This window comes from Pteropus medius, unplaced genomic scaffold (assembly GCF_902729225.1).
Source record: "Pteropus medius unplaced genomic scaffold, Ma_sr-lr_union100, whole genome shotgun sequence".
NCBI classification, from domain to species: Eukaryota; Metazoa; Chordata; class Mammalia; order Chiroptera; family Pteropodidae; genus Pteropus; species Pteropus medius.
The window spans coordinates 77967-95145 of NW_024354875.1; the positions used below are offsets into that span (position 1 = coordinate 77967).

General features: G+C 52.4%; 2 protein-coding genes across 3 annotated transcripts in view; one reads left to right on the top strand and one right to left on the bottom strand.

The window, feature by feature from the left end:
- The window catches only part of USP40 (ubiquitin specific peptidase 40), a 74140-nt gene extending 63851 nt beyond the window's left edge, over positions 1–10289 (top strand). For both annotated transcript variants that reach the window (XM_039855569.1, XM_039855568.1), the window contains 5 exons: positions 1056–1121; positions 3232–3442; positions 3553–3648; positions 6935–7029; positions 8348–10289. In XM_039855569.1, the coding sequence (XP_039711503.1) occupies positions 1056–1121; positions 3232–3442; positions 3553–3648; positions 6935–7029; positions 8348–8459 (580 nt within the window). In that variant the 3' untranslated portion in view covers positions 8460–10289. The remainder of the gene's footprint in view (positions 1–1055; positions 1122–3231; positions 3443–3552; positions 3649–6934; positions 7030–8347) is intronic.
- Positions 10290–15218: 4929 nt separating this feature from the next.
- DGKD (diacylglycerol kinase delta) overlaps positions 15219–17179 on the bottom strand; it is a 95066-nt gene continuing 93105 nt past the window's right edge. The window contains exon 30 of the mRNA XM_039855571.1: positions 15219–17130. Within this exon, the coding sequence (XP_039711505.1) occupies positions 17041–17130 (90 nt within the window). The 3' untranslated portion in view covers positions 15219–17040. The remainder of the gene's footprint in view (positions 17131–17179) is intronic.

Here is a 17179-nt window from a genome sequence, read left to right on the forward strand (position 1 = left end):
TTTTCTGAGTTTGTTGTTAATGTATAAAATGCAGCTGGTTTTTATATATTGATTTTGTATCCTGCCACTTTACTGAATTTATTTATTAATTTTAATAGTTTTTTGGTTGCATCTTTAAGGTTTTCTAAATAAAACATCATGTCACTTGCAAATAGAAACAATTTTATTTCTTCTTTTCTGATTTATGTGCCTTTTATTTCTTTCTCTTGCCTAATTGCTCTGACTGGGACTTCCAGTACTCTTGAATAAGAGAGGCAAGAGTGGGCATCCCTGTCTTGTTCTTGATCTTAGAGGAAAAGTTTTCAGTTTTTCGCCCTTGATTGTGATACTAGCTGTGGGCTTGTAATAGACGACCTTTATCACACTGAGGCACATTCCCTCCATACCATTTGTTGAGTTTTTAACATAAAAAGATACTGAATTTTGTCAAGTGCTTTTTCTGTAGCTATTGAGGTGATATGATTTTTATCCTTCATTCTGTTAATGTGGTGTGTCACACTAATTGATTTGCAGATATTGAACCATCCTGGCATCCCTGGCATAAATCCCACTTGATTATGGTGTATGATCTTTTTAATGTATTGTCGAATTCAGTTTGCTAATATTTTATTGGGGGTTTTTGCATCTGTGTTCATCAGGGATATTGGCCTATAATTTTCTTTCTTGTAGTGTCCTTATCTGGTATTGATAGCATGGTAATGCTGGCCGCATAAAATAAGTTTGGAGGTGTTCCTGCCTTTTCTGTTTTTCAGAAGAATTTGAGAAGGACTGGTATTAGTTAATTTTTAAATGTTTAGTAGAATTCATCAATGCAAACCATCTGGTCTTAGACTGTTTTTTTAGGTTTTTGATTTCTGATTTAGTCGGTCTGTTCATATTAATTTGTCCATTTCTTCTAAGTTGTCCAATTTGTTGGGGTATAATTCATAGTGTCTTAAATTTTGAATGTTCATATATGGTATAATATTTTGCTTAAAAAGAGAGCTTAAAATTGGCAAAAATGTTTTAAAAAATTAAAGTGTCACTCAATATTATTTTATTTCATTTATTATCAGGGAATATAAACTGGGAAGAAGAACTGAGATCTGCTTAGAGCCCCTTCAAAAAGGAGAAAACTTAGGGTAAGACATCCTACAACACATACAAAATTATACACACATCTTATCATAGTGGATGGTTTCTTTAAAATCTAACAACTTAAATTTTTTTTTCACTGCTGCTAAGTAGTCTGGCAATTTAAAACAGATTGTGTTTTAGAAATGTATCCGTATGCCTGGGGTCTACAACTGGGAACTCATTTTTCCGTGAAAACGAGAATGGCTTTTTCGGTAAGTCCCAAATGCATAATGAACCCATGATGACCTTGAAGTGTAAGCAAGAGCGTCTTATCAGGGCATTTGGGCAGTAGCACCTATCACTCTGCCCCCTTATTCTGCTTTTTTTTATCCTACTATAGGCTGACATATTACACACTTTTTAAATTATCTGTCTCCCACTACTAGGATGTAAGCTTCATGAGAGCAAGTACTTTATTTTTTGGTCACAGCTGTGACCCCAATATCTCGATCAATGCCTTTGTCATAGTCAATTATTTATTGAATAAGGAAGCACCCCAAAGTTATCTACAGTCAAATTCTTCCTTATTATTTTTCACTATAGAAAAATTATAAGACGTTTTTGTTAGTATCACTAAATATTAAAATCCTTAAGATTCCTTCTACCTGGTAGGATATGAATATCTTTCTTGCTATATAATAATTCTCATAACTCTCTCTCTACCATGTCTAACCTTCATTTAGAGTCATTGTTTGTAAAAATTCACTCTTAACACAAATGGTATTACCAGGAGTAGTTTCCTGGAGGGGAATTTCTGGATCAAATGATATGGACACTTTAAACCTTTTAAAATAGTTAAATTCCTTTCCAGGTAAATTATACCAATTTATGTTCCCATAGTGTTTCTGCATATTTACTTCACCCTCAGAGCAACATTGAATGTTGTCATTAAGTGTTCTTTAAATTGATAAATGAAAAACGGTTATCTTGTCTCATTTGCTTCAGTGCTTTGGTTGCGACTAAGATTGGGCATTTTTTTCCAAAGGCTTATAAGCCAATTGTATTTTGTGAGTGTGTGAACTATTTCATATATTTTGCCTGCTTTTTAATGGGGTCTAATCTGTGTGAGCTCTTTCTGTAACAGTGACATTGACCCTTTGCCATGTTTGTTTTAACCTTTTGAAGACCATGCTGTGCACTTACTTAGACCCCCCGTCCCCATCGCTCGCCTGTCCCTGACTGCCCTCCAGCACTCTCTGCCCTCCTCAGCGAGGCCTCTGGTTCCTCCTCACCCTCGTGACCCCACTGGGCTCAGCGCCAGGACCTCTACTCCCTGGTTCAACAACATAACACCCCAAGGAGAGGTTCCGGCTCTCAAAACGCCCTTCCGGACCACGGTCTCCCCCTCGCACTCGCTTCTCCGCATTCACTCTCCTGCATTCTCCGAGTTCCGTTCCCTCCCGTCACTCCTTTTCTCCGACTGCATCACCCTTTCTTTTGGAAAATAGACCAACATGACAGAAAAACATCATTAAAATCACTCATCATCTCATCCTAAAAACACAAACAAAACAGTTTTCGTTTCTCCCCCCTCTACCTTTCGGTTCTTACCTGTAGTTTTTACTTGGTGCCCTATGACAATCTCCATACATCGATTTCTCCCACTTTTCCGAATCATTCTCTTCCTCCAAGAGTTCTAATCGCCGCCCTTCTGTTATCCACCTCTCCACCCATCTCTCTTGCCAACCTGAAGCCCCTGGCTTCTTCTCCCTGGCTACCCCACAGCAATTCACATTTTTAGCACCTAAAATACCTTTTTTCCCCCACCAGCTTCTACTCTGAAATCAGCATTTCCCAGGAAGTCACAGTGGCTGGGAACCTGGTCAGGTTGACCCTCTTGTCTCTTTGGCCCTGCCCCGGTCCCCTTCCACGGAGGGAGCCTCCTCCACCCTCAGCAGTGCCCACTGCCTCCCTGAGGACTCTGCTCTGGGCTCACAATAGAAGCTTCACCTCCGTTCGTTCGGGTCAGGATTGAAAGGAATCAAAATAAAGAGCATTGAAGGGAAATCTCTGCTTGTACAATGAAAAGGAGGGAAGCTTCGCCCATCGCACCCTGTAGTTACCGCGCATTTCTCACTGTGTTTGGAATCTGACCTTGACTGTGTTCTGGCGCAGCCCACAGGAAGTGCTGCTGCGGACGCAGATGCGCCTCCCCGGCGTGAGGGCCTACGGCCTGCCCCAGGACCTGGTGTGGGACACTGCCCGAGGCGGCACTGCCGGCACCCTGAGGCAGCGGGTGGCTGATTTCTATTCCCTTCCTGTGGAGAAGATCGAAGTTGCCAAGTACTTTCCTGAGAAGTTCGAGTGGCTCCCCGTGTCTAGCTGGGTGAGGCTGCGGGGCTTTCTCGAGACACAGGGTGCTGCAATGTGTCAGATAGGGCTTCATTGTGAATTTGAGGTTGAGTTCTTTACTCAAGATGCTTGATTTTCCTATAGAACCAGCAAATCACCAAGAGGAAAAAGAAGAAAAAGCAAGAAAGTTTGCAGGGGGCGCCTTATTACTTGAAAGACGGAGATACGATTGGTGTTAAGGTAAGTTGTTGAAGAGCAAATTTACCACTTAGACAAACACCAAGATCATGGTGTTTGGTAGAGAAGTGTTGTCAAATCTTCATGGCACAGATAACCCCGTTTTACGTAAGCTGTTTCAAGGAAAGCCAGACAGCTCATCTTATGAGGCCAACAGAACTTCAATACCAAACCTTCATTTTGGGTCTGACCTGAATGATAATGCTTTTGAAGTCTTACCACTAAGCGTGTTGCTGCGGGTCTTGCGTAGGCTCCCGTGTTAGGTTGAGACGTTCCCTCCCATTCCTCTTAGCACACGCTTTTTCTCCTTTCATTCGGTAGTGTAGCATGATTGCATCGATACATTCTCGACACTGATCCATCCTTGAACAAACCGACTTTGTTGTCATGGAGTAATATTTTTTATGTTCAGGGTTCATGATTTTAATCCTTAATTTAAGAATTAATTATTAATTTACTGATAATTCAGTCCTTGATTTAATATTTTTGTGTTAAGGAATAAGTATTCCTTTAATAATAACTTGGTAGTCAATAACGTGACCAGTGTAATATGAACTTCTTCCTCCCTCCAAAGAAAAGTTAAAAATTGAAAGAGAGGTAAAAAAAATATAAAACTGTTCTTACGTGCATTTCTCTACAGAGGAGATTCAGGATACTGCACGGGTAAACGTTAGGTGTATTAAGAGAGTTCAAAAGACTACGAGACCGGCATACATAAAACTACACGGTAACGAGCACACCCGCCAGAAAGCGTTCTGAGACCTTGCTGGAGACCATCGCAAAATGCGGAGAGGCATTAAGGCTCCAGCGGGCACAGAGCCATCTCGTGTATTGGGGCCTCACCACAGTCAGCGTCAGTTTTCCCACCGCAGAGCTCAGTGTCATCCCGGAGAAGACCAGCAGATTACAGAGAGTGCATGCCGGAAAGAAAAGGGCCAGAGAGCTGAGATAGTGTCAGAGACAAGCAAGGTCAGGGGCCTGGTCTTACCAAGCGTTAAGGCTGACTGCATGGCTTCAGGGCCAGGGTAGACCACTGGGATGGGACACAGAGCCCTGCGGCAGAGTCACACAGATGCGGGGATGTGACAGGTATTTCAGTCAGCATGACCGTTAGATCATTCGATAAATGGGTCTGGGAGAATTGGTTATCCATATAGGGAAAATGCAGTCATAATTTTCATAAAGAGAATCCTCAAATTTATGTAAGTTTCATAAACTCTGTATGCACCTCTGCTCAACCACATACCACAATCAATACGAAGAGCTACATGTGAAAAGCAGTGGTTTTCAACCTTTAGAAGATACGAAAATCTTTGACTTAGGTTAAGAAGGGTTTCTTAAAATAGGAAACAATGCACAAACATAAAAGAATACGATTGATAAATTTGAGTACATTAAAAGGGAAAACTTTTGTTCATCAGAGGAAGCCATAAAAAGTGAAAAGCCAGGCCTCAACCAGGAAAAGTTATATGCAGCAATGTAATTAACAAGAATTATTATCCAGAATATGTAAAGCACTTCTACAAGTCAGTTATAAAAAGATAACCCACCAACAGGGGGGAAAGGGCAGAGATTAACACCGGCAGTTCTAAGGAAAAACCAAGTGGCCAACAAGCAGTTGAAAAGATGGCTTCCTAGTACCGGGCAGCTGCGGGTCAGAGCAGAGCGCTCCACCCGCAGCCAGACCCACAGAACCGGGGCGCTGCCAGCAGGAGTCACACTGGCCCAGCTGCCAGAGACGGCTGGGCAGTTATTTAGTGAGAGAGGCCAAAGTGATGCCCAGCAAACTCCACCCCCAAGTCATTACCGTAGACCAGCCAGTGCGGGTGTGAGACGCACAAAAGGTGCACTGGAGCGTGTCGTTGTAACTGGAAAGAACTTAAACGACCCTCAGAACGGGGAGAGAGAAAATGGGGGGGAAATACAGATGTAGAACACAGCAGCTGAAGTGACTACAGCAGAGCCACGGACATCCAGGTATTGTGTGTTGAACAGGAAGCCAGGTCACAGACCGGTCATTTACGGAAAGTGCCGAAGATCGCCGCACTGGGATGGGGGTACGAGTGGGGACAGGAGCAGGAGCACCAGACTCAGTGCTCACCCCTCGTGGGGGAGGGACGTCAGCAGCTGTCTTCTGCTTGAAAAACGCTGTAGAAAAATGGAGAAACGTTAGCCGCTGTCCCTGACACTCCGTCACGCGCCAAGTACCACCTTGTGTACCACCCGTGCACACGCTTAACTCCGTTTCCCTCGTGACAAGATGCGGCACAGGGCCGCCCCGAGGGGACTGTGGGACCGCGCCTGGGCAGCTCTGACCACAGCGCCACGCGGCCTGTGCCCTCGCTTCCGCTCCCCTGGGGACGTGGGGTCTGCCCCATTCTCTCTGTAGTTTCTCTTATTTTGTAATGTTTCACAGTTTTTTAAAAACACATGTCCAACTTACTGGAATCAAAATTATAACGTTTACCTTGCACCGTTTGTTGGGCTAGAGATCATAATATTGTTTGTGACATTTTCCTCGCCCGAGAGGGGAGAAGCAGCATGACCGTCCTGCACTTTTCAGTCCCTGCGGGTGCGGGCTCAGCGCGGGCACCACAGTCACTGGGGGATGAGGCCGGCTCCAGGGCACCCTTCCCACACCCTGACAAGCCTCAGAATTTTCCGACACACAATTTCCTCGAGTTGTGTTTTTTCAGGGTTAATATTTTGACAAGCTGACACTCACTGAGACGTGGCTGTGGGCGGCCGTGGGGAGCAGCCAGTGTTTATGGTAAATGACACTCATTTATCAAACTGACTGAGCACTGGGAGGCAGGCCTTGTCCCCTTAGAAGGACAAATCGAGCATCTTTGTTGAGAATATGCCAGAAGCTTCCTGGAGATTCCAAGGAGTTAAAGGACAAGGCACACGCCTTCCCGCAGAGGGGCACAGGGACGCTGACCATGTGTAAAGCAAACCGTGCTTCTAGCTCAACAGGGTCCCCCCACTGCCCCGCTCTCCCCGCGCTCTGACGCCCCTCTGCTGGGCCCACGCCCCACGGGGCGTTTGCAGGCAAAGGTCAGGTGGCTGAGCCGAGCCCTCTCAAGCCCTGCCTGACACTCGCACAGTTTGTCATCAAGCACTAGAACGTTTGCTATCGGTTGTTAACCTAGTTTAAGTGTGGATATTGCCTTATGTCAGTTCAGGTAAATTTTTACCTAAATTACCTGAATCTCTATGTAAATTTACATAAATTACTCTTGTAGATTGAAAAGATACCTGAAAATATGTTCATTCTTTTGAAACGTAGAATCTGCTGGTGGACGATGACCAAGATTTCAGTACAGTCAGAGACGACGTTGGGAAAGAAAAGCAGAAGCAGCTCGCCCTGGGGAAAAAGAAAAGGTAACGCGGGGTCCTCGTGCGACGGGGCCCCGAAACCTGACTGCTCGCGCTCGCTCTCCCTCTCCCTCAACAGCTCCGGAGGAGGAGGGCTTGGAACGGCAGCACACAGCCACAGGCGCTGGTGAGGAGGCCCGGCCTGCTGTCCTGCACAGCGCCTCCACCAGGAAGCCCGCCCCTGCTGGGTCTCAGCACTGCCCCCACCACACACACACACACACACACACACACTTCTGGGTCTTTCCCTTCAGACACCAGCACACTCAGGTCTCAGTCATCTGAAGATAGAAGCACTCGCAGTCCACGTGCCACTCCAGCCACTTCCTCCCTCGTTCCCTCCAAGAACTAGCCTGGGTGCTGGTCCCGCAGCCGCCACTGGCCACTGCCCGCTGGCGGAAGCTCCCCATGCAGGCCTCTCACCTCCCCGGCTCCCTCCCCCTCCAGCCTGGCGCCCTGCTCCCTCCTCACTCTGCACACTCCCCTGTCACTGTCCCTCGCCTTGGGGCCGCCTTCCTCTGCCTTGGGACCGCCTTCCTCTTCCGTACACAGTCGCCTGCCTCCAGGCCCCACTGGACATCCCTCCAACCCTGACACTTCACACTGCACGTGCCATCCCCCCCACGCAGGCCACCAGGGCGCCATGGTCCTTGTCTGCTCCCCACCTCTCTCTCCCGAAGTCTTGCTCTGTCATCAGTGGTCAGTGTCCTTTCCTGTCCCGACTGCGCCTGGCGGGTTGGGCTTCCTTTTCTTGGGCGAGTCGCTGCAGTAGCCTTTCAAGTCGCCTGCCTGCCTGCCTGCCTGCCTCATCCAGCCCCTGCTCACCTCGTCTTCATCTCCTCCTGCCCTTCCGTAGTTTGGGTCCCCGTGTGTCAGGCGTTGTGTGACAGTGGCCAGGGGCATCTAGCAGGGCTGGAGTAGACAGCATGAGGAAGGGCCGAGGTGGAAGTGGTGGCTCCAAGGCGTGTGCGTTTGTGGTGATTCCTGGAGTTGGACATGTAAGATTTGTGCTTCTGGGAACTGTGTACTTGGATTCAGAAGGTGAAGAAAGAAAGATGACTTTACTGGGAGACACTGTCACCTCCCGGATCAGAAAAGACCCCAAGCCTGACCGCGGTCCCGCACGCGACCTTGGCGGGGGTACACCGAGGTCCTCTGACGGGCAGTCTGGACATATCTGTCATCTCTGTGGCCTGTTCTGACTTGACCCCTAAACACTGGAATGAATTTTATAGTCACTCCAAATCCCCTGACCTGGTAGAGCCAACTGTGCCGGTGACTGTGCCGGTGACTGTGCCGGTGACAGCCTCTGTGTCTCCCGCAGCCAAGAAGCCCTTCGGGTGCAGAGCAGCAGCATTCTCTCCAGTGCAGAGACGCCTGGCCGGCCCCCGAGACCAGAAGCTTCTCTCTCCATCCACGTCGGCAGTTTCAGATAGCTCTGGCAGCCACCAGTGTACCTGCGGGCACCGCGCCCGGCTGGTGCTGGTACCGGTACCGAAGCAGCTGCTGGCTCGGCACGGTCGGCAGCGAGCGCGAGGCCTTGGTGTTCCCGCCACAAACTCACCGCTCCCTCGAGCAGGCACGCCCTCCGGTCCTCGGCTTCCTCACGAGCCAACAGCAGCTTCATCTCGGCAGGCAAGTGCACTTCACCACTGGGCCACACAGCGGGCCCCCGAGGGGGCTGGCACAGACCTGGCCACATCTCACAGGTGCCGCTCAGACGCTGCCTCGCACCACACTTGACGCCAAGTGCCATTTTTTGCATTACCTGCCGACACGGATAGAACAGCACATGCCAACCTCTACCGAGTCTGCCGTTGAGAACGCACACTCTCCTCTGCCTTGCTCAGGTGACTTGTTTGGAGTCTGCACTAACCAGGGTCTGACAGCTCAGCTCACCGCTAGGCTGGCCAGGCCCAGGTGGTGACAACGGTTAGCTTGCTTTCTGGTCCCCACAGAGCACATGTTCTCCCTTTGGTTTGAGTTAAAATTGACTAAAGCATGAGTTGTCACTAGAATGAAGAGACAGACAGAACACCCTCTGAGGAGAGGGAAGCCCGAGGTGTTGTCTCGCCTGCTCGTGTGAGGTCAGGCATTCTCACGGCTGTGGGCGTCCCAGCCGACAGGCCCGGAGCAGGTCCTGAGTGGCCTTGATTAAAACAGGAAAAGGAAATGTGAGCTAAAGTTTTTTTCCTCTTAATTCAGCATGGCCAGCTACCAGATTGAAAGATTTAATTGGTATTTATGACAAACATAGCATGTCACTGACTTGGGACCCTGGGACAATTCCCTTTCTCAAACTGTAACTCGGTGGAAAGCAGGAGTCCTGAGAAGACACTGTAAGTCCCTACCTTTGTCACCGCCACCCCTCACCCCTCGCTGAGACAGACCACACGCAGCTTCTCAGCCTTTTATCACCAGCTATTAAAGTAGAACTTAAATGTGAAGAGATGGAGAAGAATTAGAAATGTGGGCAAGGTCAAGGCCGCATTGCCCCCAGGCTGCCTCTGGGGGGCGACAATGGCCCTGCTACCCCCTCTCCCCTCTGTCCTCCTCCGGCCCTGTCAGGACCAGCGTTAGAAACCGTGGCCCCATCTGTTTCAGACTGTCGGGTCTCAGAGTATCTCTTAATTTGTATGGAAGCAGTTGCGTGGTAAGAAGTTGGCCTTGGACCAGCGAGCCGCTTCCAGGTTCTCAGACACTAACCCAGACACTAACCGTCTCGGCCTTCACAGGGCCCCACAGGCCCCGAGGGAACCAAATCCGCAAGCCCCAGCGGCTCTTCTGTTCCTTTCACTTCAGCTGACATGTGTCCTTGCTATGCCCCTTCCTTTCACGTCGAGGTAATAAAACATTAACGTAATGACTGAAAAGCTTTGCCTTTGAGAAGCCAGAGGCCTCACTGCATGTGAAGTATCAAGCTGAGCACGGTGGACCAGCCCTGTTGTGTGCGTGGGCAGCGCCAGGCCCCTGGGGGGTCTCCGCTGGTTTGCTCTGCTCACTCCCGCTCCCTCCCTTCCCTCCATTCGGGGATGGAGTGGGGCTACAGGGAGTTTGTGAACCGACCAACCGTTCTTTCAGGGAAGCCTCGCTCCCACTCCCTGCTGACTGCTTCCAGTCCTTGGCCTCCCCCACCCCGCAGCATACTTCAGACGCTAAATAAACATGGTTTATATTTAGAAAGACTGTATCAGAACCACTTTAGAAATAACAGAAGCATCTTTACTTTTTAAGTAAAAGTTCGGGAAAGAGCGTATTGGACGAGACTGGACATGGTCTGGTTCCTTTCCTTCTAGGGAAGAACTGGCAATGGGGGTTGCATTGCAGAAAACATACTTATTCCTCTGTGACGGTTTTCTGGCAGAGGTGGCAGGCACGCGAGGATTCCCTGAGGATGTAGAATCATGGCTGCACAGAGGTGGGCTTCCCTGTGGAACAGACTCACTGAGGGACCAGCGTTAGGGCCCTTCGCCCTCCCTGGACGGGGACCGAAGGGCTCGTCTCTCCTCCCGTCCTCAGTTATGGCCCAGCCAAAGCACAGCCATAACGCGCGGGTCACCAGCTGCGGAACAAACTCACAGCGCGTGTTCTCGGGATTCACTGCCCTCCAGAGGACCGTGAAGCGACGATGTTGACACACAAGTCAGGAGGAGGCACCGTGTCTAGCTCCCTCCAGTTGCTCCAGTTCCCTCCGCCCCTGCCCCGGGGAGTGAGCGTGGTGCCAGCTTCAGTGTGTTAGGTGGCCCCCCATCTTGACCTGCGGGCTGCCTGCAACACAGCACGGCCTCCTCTCCTGGCTCCTGCAACCTGCCTGACAGACGTTCCAGGCCCCTAGCCTTTCTCTCAGCATTGGTTCCATCGCCCAGGGGCTTTTCCGGGTGGCGATGGGCCACCATCAGCTGCAAGCATACATCTTGTCACTCGGTGCCTGTTTGGAGGGCCCCTGGGCCCGATGCCCATTGCTTCCAAGTGGGTGACTTGCCCACACCCTGCCGCTGGCTCCATTCAGATGACAGGGGAGGGGAAGGGGTTGCCTGAGGCTCCCAGTGCTGTGCGCAGGGGAGGGGACAAGGCCGGCCATCCGCCCAGTAACCACTGTGCTCCTTCCACACAGATGTCAAAAGTGACAGCATTCTGCCTTACTGTTAGCGGTATTCCACCTCGCTGCCCTTTCCCAACCACACTGGTTCCTCCGAAGGCAGGCAGCTCCATTCCATCCGCCCCCCGCCCCGGTCCAGGTCTCGGGAGGCAGGTTCCTCCGGGCTGTGCACTGTGGACATGATGCCTCATGGTTCAACCTATGGCTAAAGGACAAATTAAAAACCCAGTGCGGAAGTAGCATCCAGGGCGGGGGACGACCACACTGAAACCTCTGGGAGACAGAAGAGGCAGCAGGCGCAGTGGTCACAAGCCCCGACGAATGGACGGATCGTGCCAGCTACCCACCTGCCCGGGAGGTGAGGTGAGCCCCTGCCCAGCTGTGCTGGCCACCCCAACCCTGTCTGGAAGACCTCGCGTGCCCGTCGTCCAGTGGGTGCAGCTGACGTGGCGTTGGAAGGACCCCTCTCTGTGGAAGAAGCGACTGGGCGCATCCTGAGGCCGCACATCTGGAGGCCTGGGGACAGACGAGCTGTGGGGCCGAGTGACCACTGGCTTCTGTTTGTCAGCTTGGGGGCTGGCGGGGAACACAGATTCCTTCAAAGCTGAGGAGGCTTCCAGTGCATCTGCTGGCCAGCAGCGTGAGTGAGGAGCCAATAAGTCTCCAGCCAGCCGGTCATCTTCCACGTTTGCAGCCTGTTTGTGCTTCTGCAATCAAAACTGAAAGCAGGGCCCCAGCTGTGGCCCGACACAGCGTGGCCTATGGCCGACGCCGGGCTGGGCTGGCACGCTCCGGCCAGGCCTCAGGATGGCCCACACCCCATGGCCCTCGGCGATGTGCCCCCATCTGCCCTGAAGCTCGCTGTGCACCAGTTCGCTCATCTCCTGTAGTGGCCCCTGCCCCATTCTGTGGCTTCACCCCTCGTGTCTCTCCAGTGCTTGTGCTTTTCCAAACGTGAAGTCGATGTCTGATTCCACCGCCAGGAATGATGAGTAGTTACAGGGCAGGGCACCTCAGGGGCTTAGGTTCAAGTCCAAGACAAAACTAGACAGGTACAGTCCTCGCCTGGGTAAAAGCACGCTGCGGGACAGTCCGGACTCCCTGCAGGCCAGGGACGCGACAAGGAATGGCATCTCTCCACCACCGATACTCGTTCCCATTGTCAAGGCCATCCCACAGCCAGCCTTCCAGCCATCGTGTCCACCCTCCAGGAGGGGAAAGTGACACATCTGACCACAGGAGGAAAGACAGGAACGTTCCCATGTTTTTAAGGAAGCTTTCGAGAAATCTCAGTTAATAGTCTGTCTCTGACCAAAACTAAGTCACAACCCTGGAGGTGCAGTTACTGCGGGGGCGTATTCGGCACCCTGCTCCCACCAGCTGATGCAGGACAGACATCAAGCCATGGCTGCCACAAGTACCAAGAGTCTGGGCTTCACATTCAAAATTAGATTCCACAACACGGGGCCAGGACTGAGGTAAGGTGAGGCCTTGGGTGCAAACTTTAAAGGCACCCAAAAACCTCAGTAAGCAAGCTAGGTAGGCCATTTTCAGTACAATATTTTTAGAAATCAAAATTAATGCAGAAAAATCTACCATGAAGAAATTATCAAAATTTTAAATAGGTTCAGCAACAAGTGAAGTCATGTAAGCCTGGATATTCAGAAAAGAATCTCAAGTTCTGCAAGCATACCCACAAGCACCTGGGGCCGACTCCACGCCCAGGGCTCTCCCAGAGCGGAGAGGGGACCCTGAGCCCGGGTCGGAAGGAACAAAGGACACAAACTAAGTCCTCCACGTCACGGAAGACTGTGGGAAAAGGGGAGGAGAATGAGCGGTCAGATGTGTCAGTTTCCCCTCTCCAGCCCATGCCCCCAGGTTAATCTCCCCTAGCCACCGTCAGTCTTCATGCAGTGTAGACACTGAGCGGGGAGCAAATGGAGTGACCTCAGTGCCTGTGGCAGAGGCAGGGTCCAGGGGTTCGAAGCCACCAGGTCCAAGGCAGGAGCCCCAGCAGGAGCACTGCCTGCGGCCGCAGAAGTCCCTGGGTCAGACGTCAGTCCCCAGGTGTAGGTCAGCATCCCAGCCGGCGGGCAAAGGCCGTGTTGGCAGGCGGGCACTGCCGACCACACAGTGCCAAGGGACAACTGGAGGTTCAAGGACTCCCACCTCTTCCTCTCCTCAGAGACACAGGAGTCTCTCCTTCCAAACACCTGGAGACCATCCGTTACCTGGGGGACTTGTTTTCTTCGAAGAGACTTTAAACCCCGAGGGGAGGACGGCAGGGCCAGCTGGCTGACGAGCACAACCCATGACTGTCTTCGCTGCAGAACCCGATGGCGCTTCCCAGCTGCCTTTGCAGCCGGGCATGGCCAGGTCCCTTGGGTGAGTTTTCATTTCCAGCACTGCCACCTCCAGACGGGCACAGGAACCCTCCTGCACACCCCTCATACTCCCGACCCCAGCAAGGAGGGGGGTGACCTGAGGACTGTGGCCACAGGGCAGATCCATGAGCGCCTGGCGCAGGGTGACCCGAGGACAGTGGCCACACAGGCAGATCCATGAGTGCCTGGACAGACACCCACCCTCGACTCTGCCATTTGGGGTTTACGTTTAAAGCAGTGTAGTCTGCCCCAACTGACAATTCACATTACCGGATCAGAGCAAGTTCACTGGATAGAGCGCTGCTTTTCACAGCCGACGAATCCCTAACAGGAAATCGTACTGTCAAGCCCAGTCGCACTGCACTTGAACCTCCCTCTCCCGTTGGCTGGCATCTGGCCTTGCCCCGCCGCAGATGCGCCCTGCAGCAGCCTCCTGCCCGCGGACATGATGGAGCCAAGCCCCGCGCCTGGTGGACCATGGTGGTGTGGGAGTGGTGGCTGGCAGCTGGCTATCCCCACACCACCCTCCCCAGACCTGCTCCTGCTCAGTCGCCCAGCAGCTTTCCGGCAAACAGGAGCCTAGCCTTCTGGGCCAGGATGCCTATGACAGGCCCTATTTCCCCACTTGTCACGTGGGCTGGGCTTGGTGTCAGGTCAGGGTCACAGCAGTCAACGTATGATCTGGTGCCTAACTACGCCATGACTCCGATCTCTGCCACATGCCGGCTGCAGGACATGGGACAAGTTGTGAACCTTTCCTCATCCGTGAAAACGCAGACACCCACCTGGCAGGACTGCCAGGAGGAACAGATGAGGTGACGTGTGTGAAATACTTAGGCCAGTGCCTGGTATCAAATATGGTAAATGTGCTAAGCCCCTGAGCATCACGGTCAGTCATCGCTGGCATGGCCCACGTTCCTTTTGCACTGACTTACTCATGAGTATGTGACCAAATTCTAAACAATGAGACGTTAGGAGAGGTCTGCTTCTAAATAAGTAAAACCTTAAAAAGAGACATAGAAGATATAACCACCTGCTCATACACACCTTACACTAGACACGTGATGCCTGGAGTGGTGGCAGCCATACCGTAACCATGAGGCTTGACCCTAGCCCTAGCCGGTCATTGGGAGGCAGGTGCACACCAGGACAAACAGGCTCTGTAAGCAAGGAGGGACAAGCTGCTGGGGAGGAAAACTCCATGCGGGAAAGCCACGCGGCCCTCTTGCTCCCTGCCGGCCTGATTTCCAATTCCATGATCCCAGGCCCCACCTTCACCCCAAGAAGGGGGGCGGGGGGAGGGTGCATAATTAAAGTGACCTTGAACTTGAAGAGGCAGCTCCCTTGGAATAAAGGCACCATGGCTCAACAGAGGCAGAAGAGCTGCCTGTTTAGTTACATATAAAAGGTTGAGGAGGTTAGCTCAATAACTGCAGTGACCCATCCTAAGTTTGATCCCAGGCAAGGCCAGCGGGGATCAAATATGAGAACCTCGCTCCACTCAGTGCCTCATCTCCTCGCCAAGCTTTTAATTCAACAGATCCTTGAACCCACACCCTAAAAGAACAATGGCGTTCTATTTCGCTTTTCACCTACCACCAACTCAGCTTATTTTTAGAGCAGCTGGAAAATATTATTCTGAATCCAGTTTGGAAGGATTTTGGCAACCTATATTTTATGTCAAAGCACAAGAAATGACAAATCTGACAATGGAGGGTCAAAAACAGGCTTGTTTTACTTACACACAGAACGACTTATTTACACCCCTGGATGTGGACTATGTACATAGCAATACAGGAGGCATTTGCTCCCACGGTGGGTGCTGTATAAATTAAGATCATAAATATGAGGGCAAGCCCCACCCGAGGACACAAAAATCTTTACTCCAAGACTGTTCAGGGACCCCCCTCCCTCCCTCCCTCCACACCGACAGGACCATGAGACCCCAGGGAGCCCGAGGGACCTCCACACAGCAGGGGTCTAGGGCGGGCAGGGCAGCAACAGAAACGCCACCACGAACGAGACGCAGGCCCTTCACCGACAGTTTCATGCGACACTCATGGCTGTTCCTCTCACTTCTAACTTACTAGAATCAGGAAAATGGCTTTAACAAAAACAGCGTTGCTTTAATCACTGGCGACATATTAAACACCATGCTTGATTCCAACCCAAGCTTTCACCAAGGGGAGGGCGTGATGGCTTGGGGCTGTGCTGCTGCCTGCGCAACCCCCCATCGCCTCCCCCTACGTCTAGCCTGTCCAGCCCGTCCAGCCCAGGAGCCTGGGAACCCCAGATTCCAGGTGCTTCCTGCTTCAACTGACAGGGCAGCCCCGACTTTGGGACCGCTGGCACGGGTCCCCATGCCCCATGATCTGTACTTTCAATTCGAGTGACTTTTGGTGCTTGGATTCTTTCTTCACCTTCACAGGGCGGGAAAAATGCACAACTGCCCAGTGTCACCTCCAGTGGGGTGGCTCAGGGGACGTACAGAGCAGGTGGGGCTCTCGCCCCAAACCCCAACGCTGCCACGCCATAGCAGGCACAGGGGAGGGTCGTAGAGCCTTGGGGCAGGGCCTTGGCCCAAGCCCAGCACCCAGGACCACCAGTGGGAGCACCCAGACCAGAGATGGGGCCTGGTGGTGATCAGGGGACCAGCGGGGAGCCTGCAAAGCACGTGGCAAGTCAGAGCTATTAAGCTATGAGCGCCCGGGGGCTGCGGGCTCAAGCCGCACGGGCCACTGACAACTCCAGAGGCATGGGGACTGGAAGTCTGAGATGAGGCCACCCACAGGGTCACAGGCTTTGGAGTGACCTCAGACTGCCACCAGGGCCACTCTCCTGGCAACAGCTTGTCCCACTGGATGGTGCTCAGGACACTCCCCTCCACAGAAAATCAAACTCATGTGGACACAGGCACTCCCAGCCCAGAGAGCACCCCAGCTCAGGAGGGACCTGAGGCAAATGGGGAGGGGGCTCATCAGCCCAAGGACACGGTGACCTGCAGACCGGATTCAGGAGGAACAAGTTTTCCTTTCTCTTCCATCAAATTAAAGTGGACAGGACTGGAAAGGCACCCACACCGCAGCCAGGCCAGGGCGGGCCCTTGGGAAAGCCCTTCCTGACAGACGGGACATCAGCTGTGTGCGGCCTCGCGGGGCTGCTGTGGCGAACCACGGAGCGGCTGCGGACCGGGCGCCCGGGAGGTGGTGCCACGCGACGCGCTGTTGAAGCACGCGGACAGCAGCCACAGGACAGTCCCGCGCAGCCCAGCCAGGCCGTTCCCACCGGAATGCGGTGTCAGCGAGAGCCGAGGGCAGCACAGTTTGTCCCCCATGACGCCAGGCGGAAAAGGCGCACGTCCCCAGGTAGCTGCGTCGGTGCGCTCCAGACCCCGCAGCGGCCCGGAACGGCGTCGGGGAGGCTCCCTGTCGCGAGCAGAGGGAGTAGCACCATGAGAAGGGACAGGAGCCGCGCCACACGCTCCCCAGCCTCAGTCACGGGAGGCGCGGAGGACGCAGGCCGCGAGGGCCGAGGCTAGGCCTCGGCGGCTGGGGGGCTCCGGCTCAGCTCCTTGATGCCACACAAGATCCTCTTCATGTGACCCACCTTGGTCACGCCGAGGTCCTGCAACGAGAACACAGCCGCCCTGACGCCGGGCCGAGCGACACTGGAC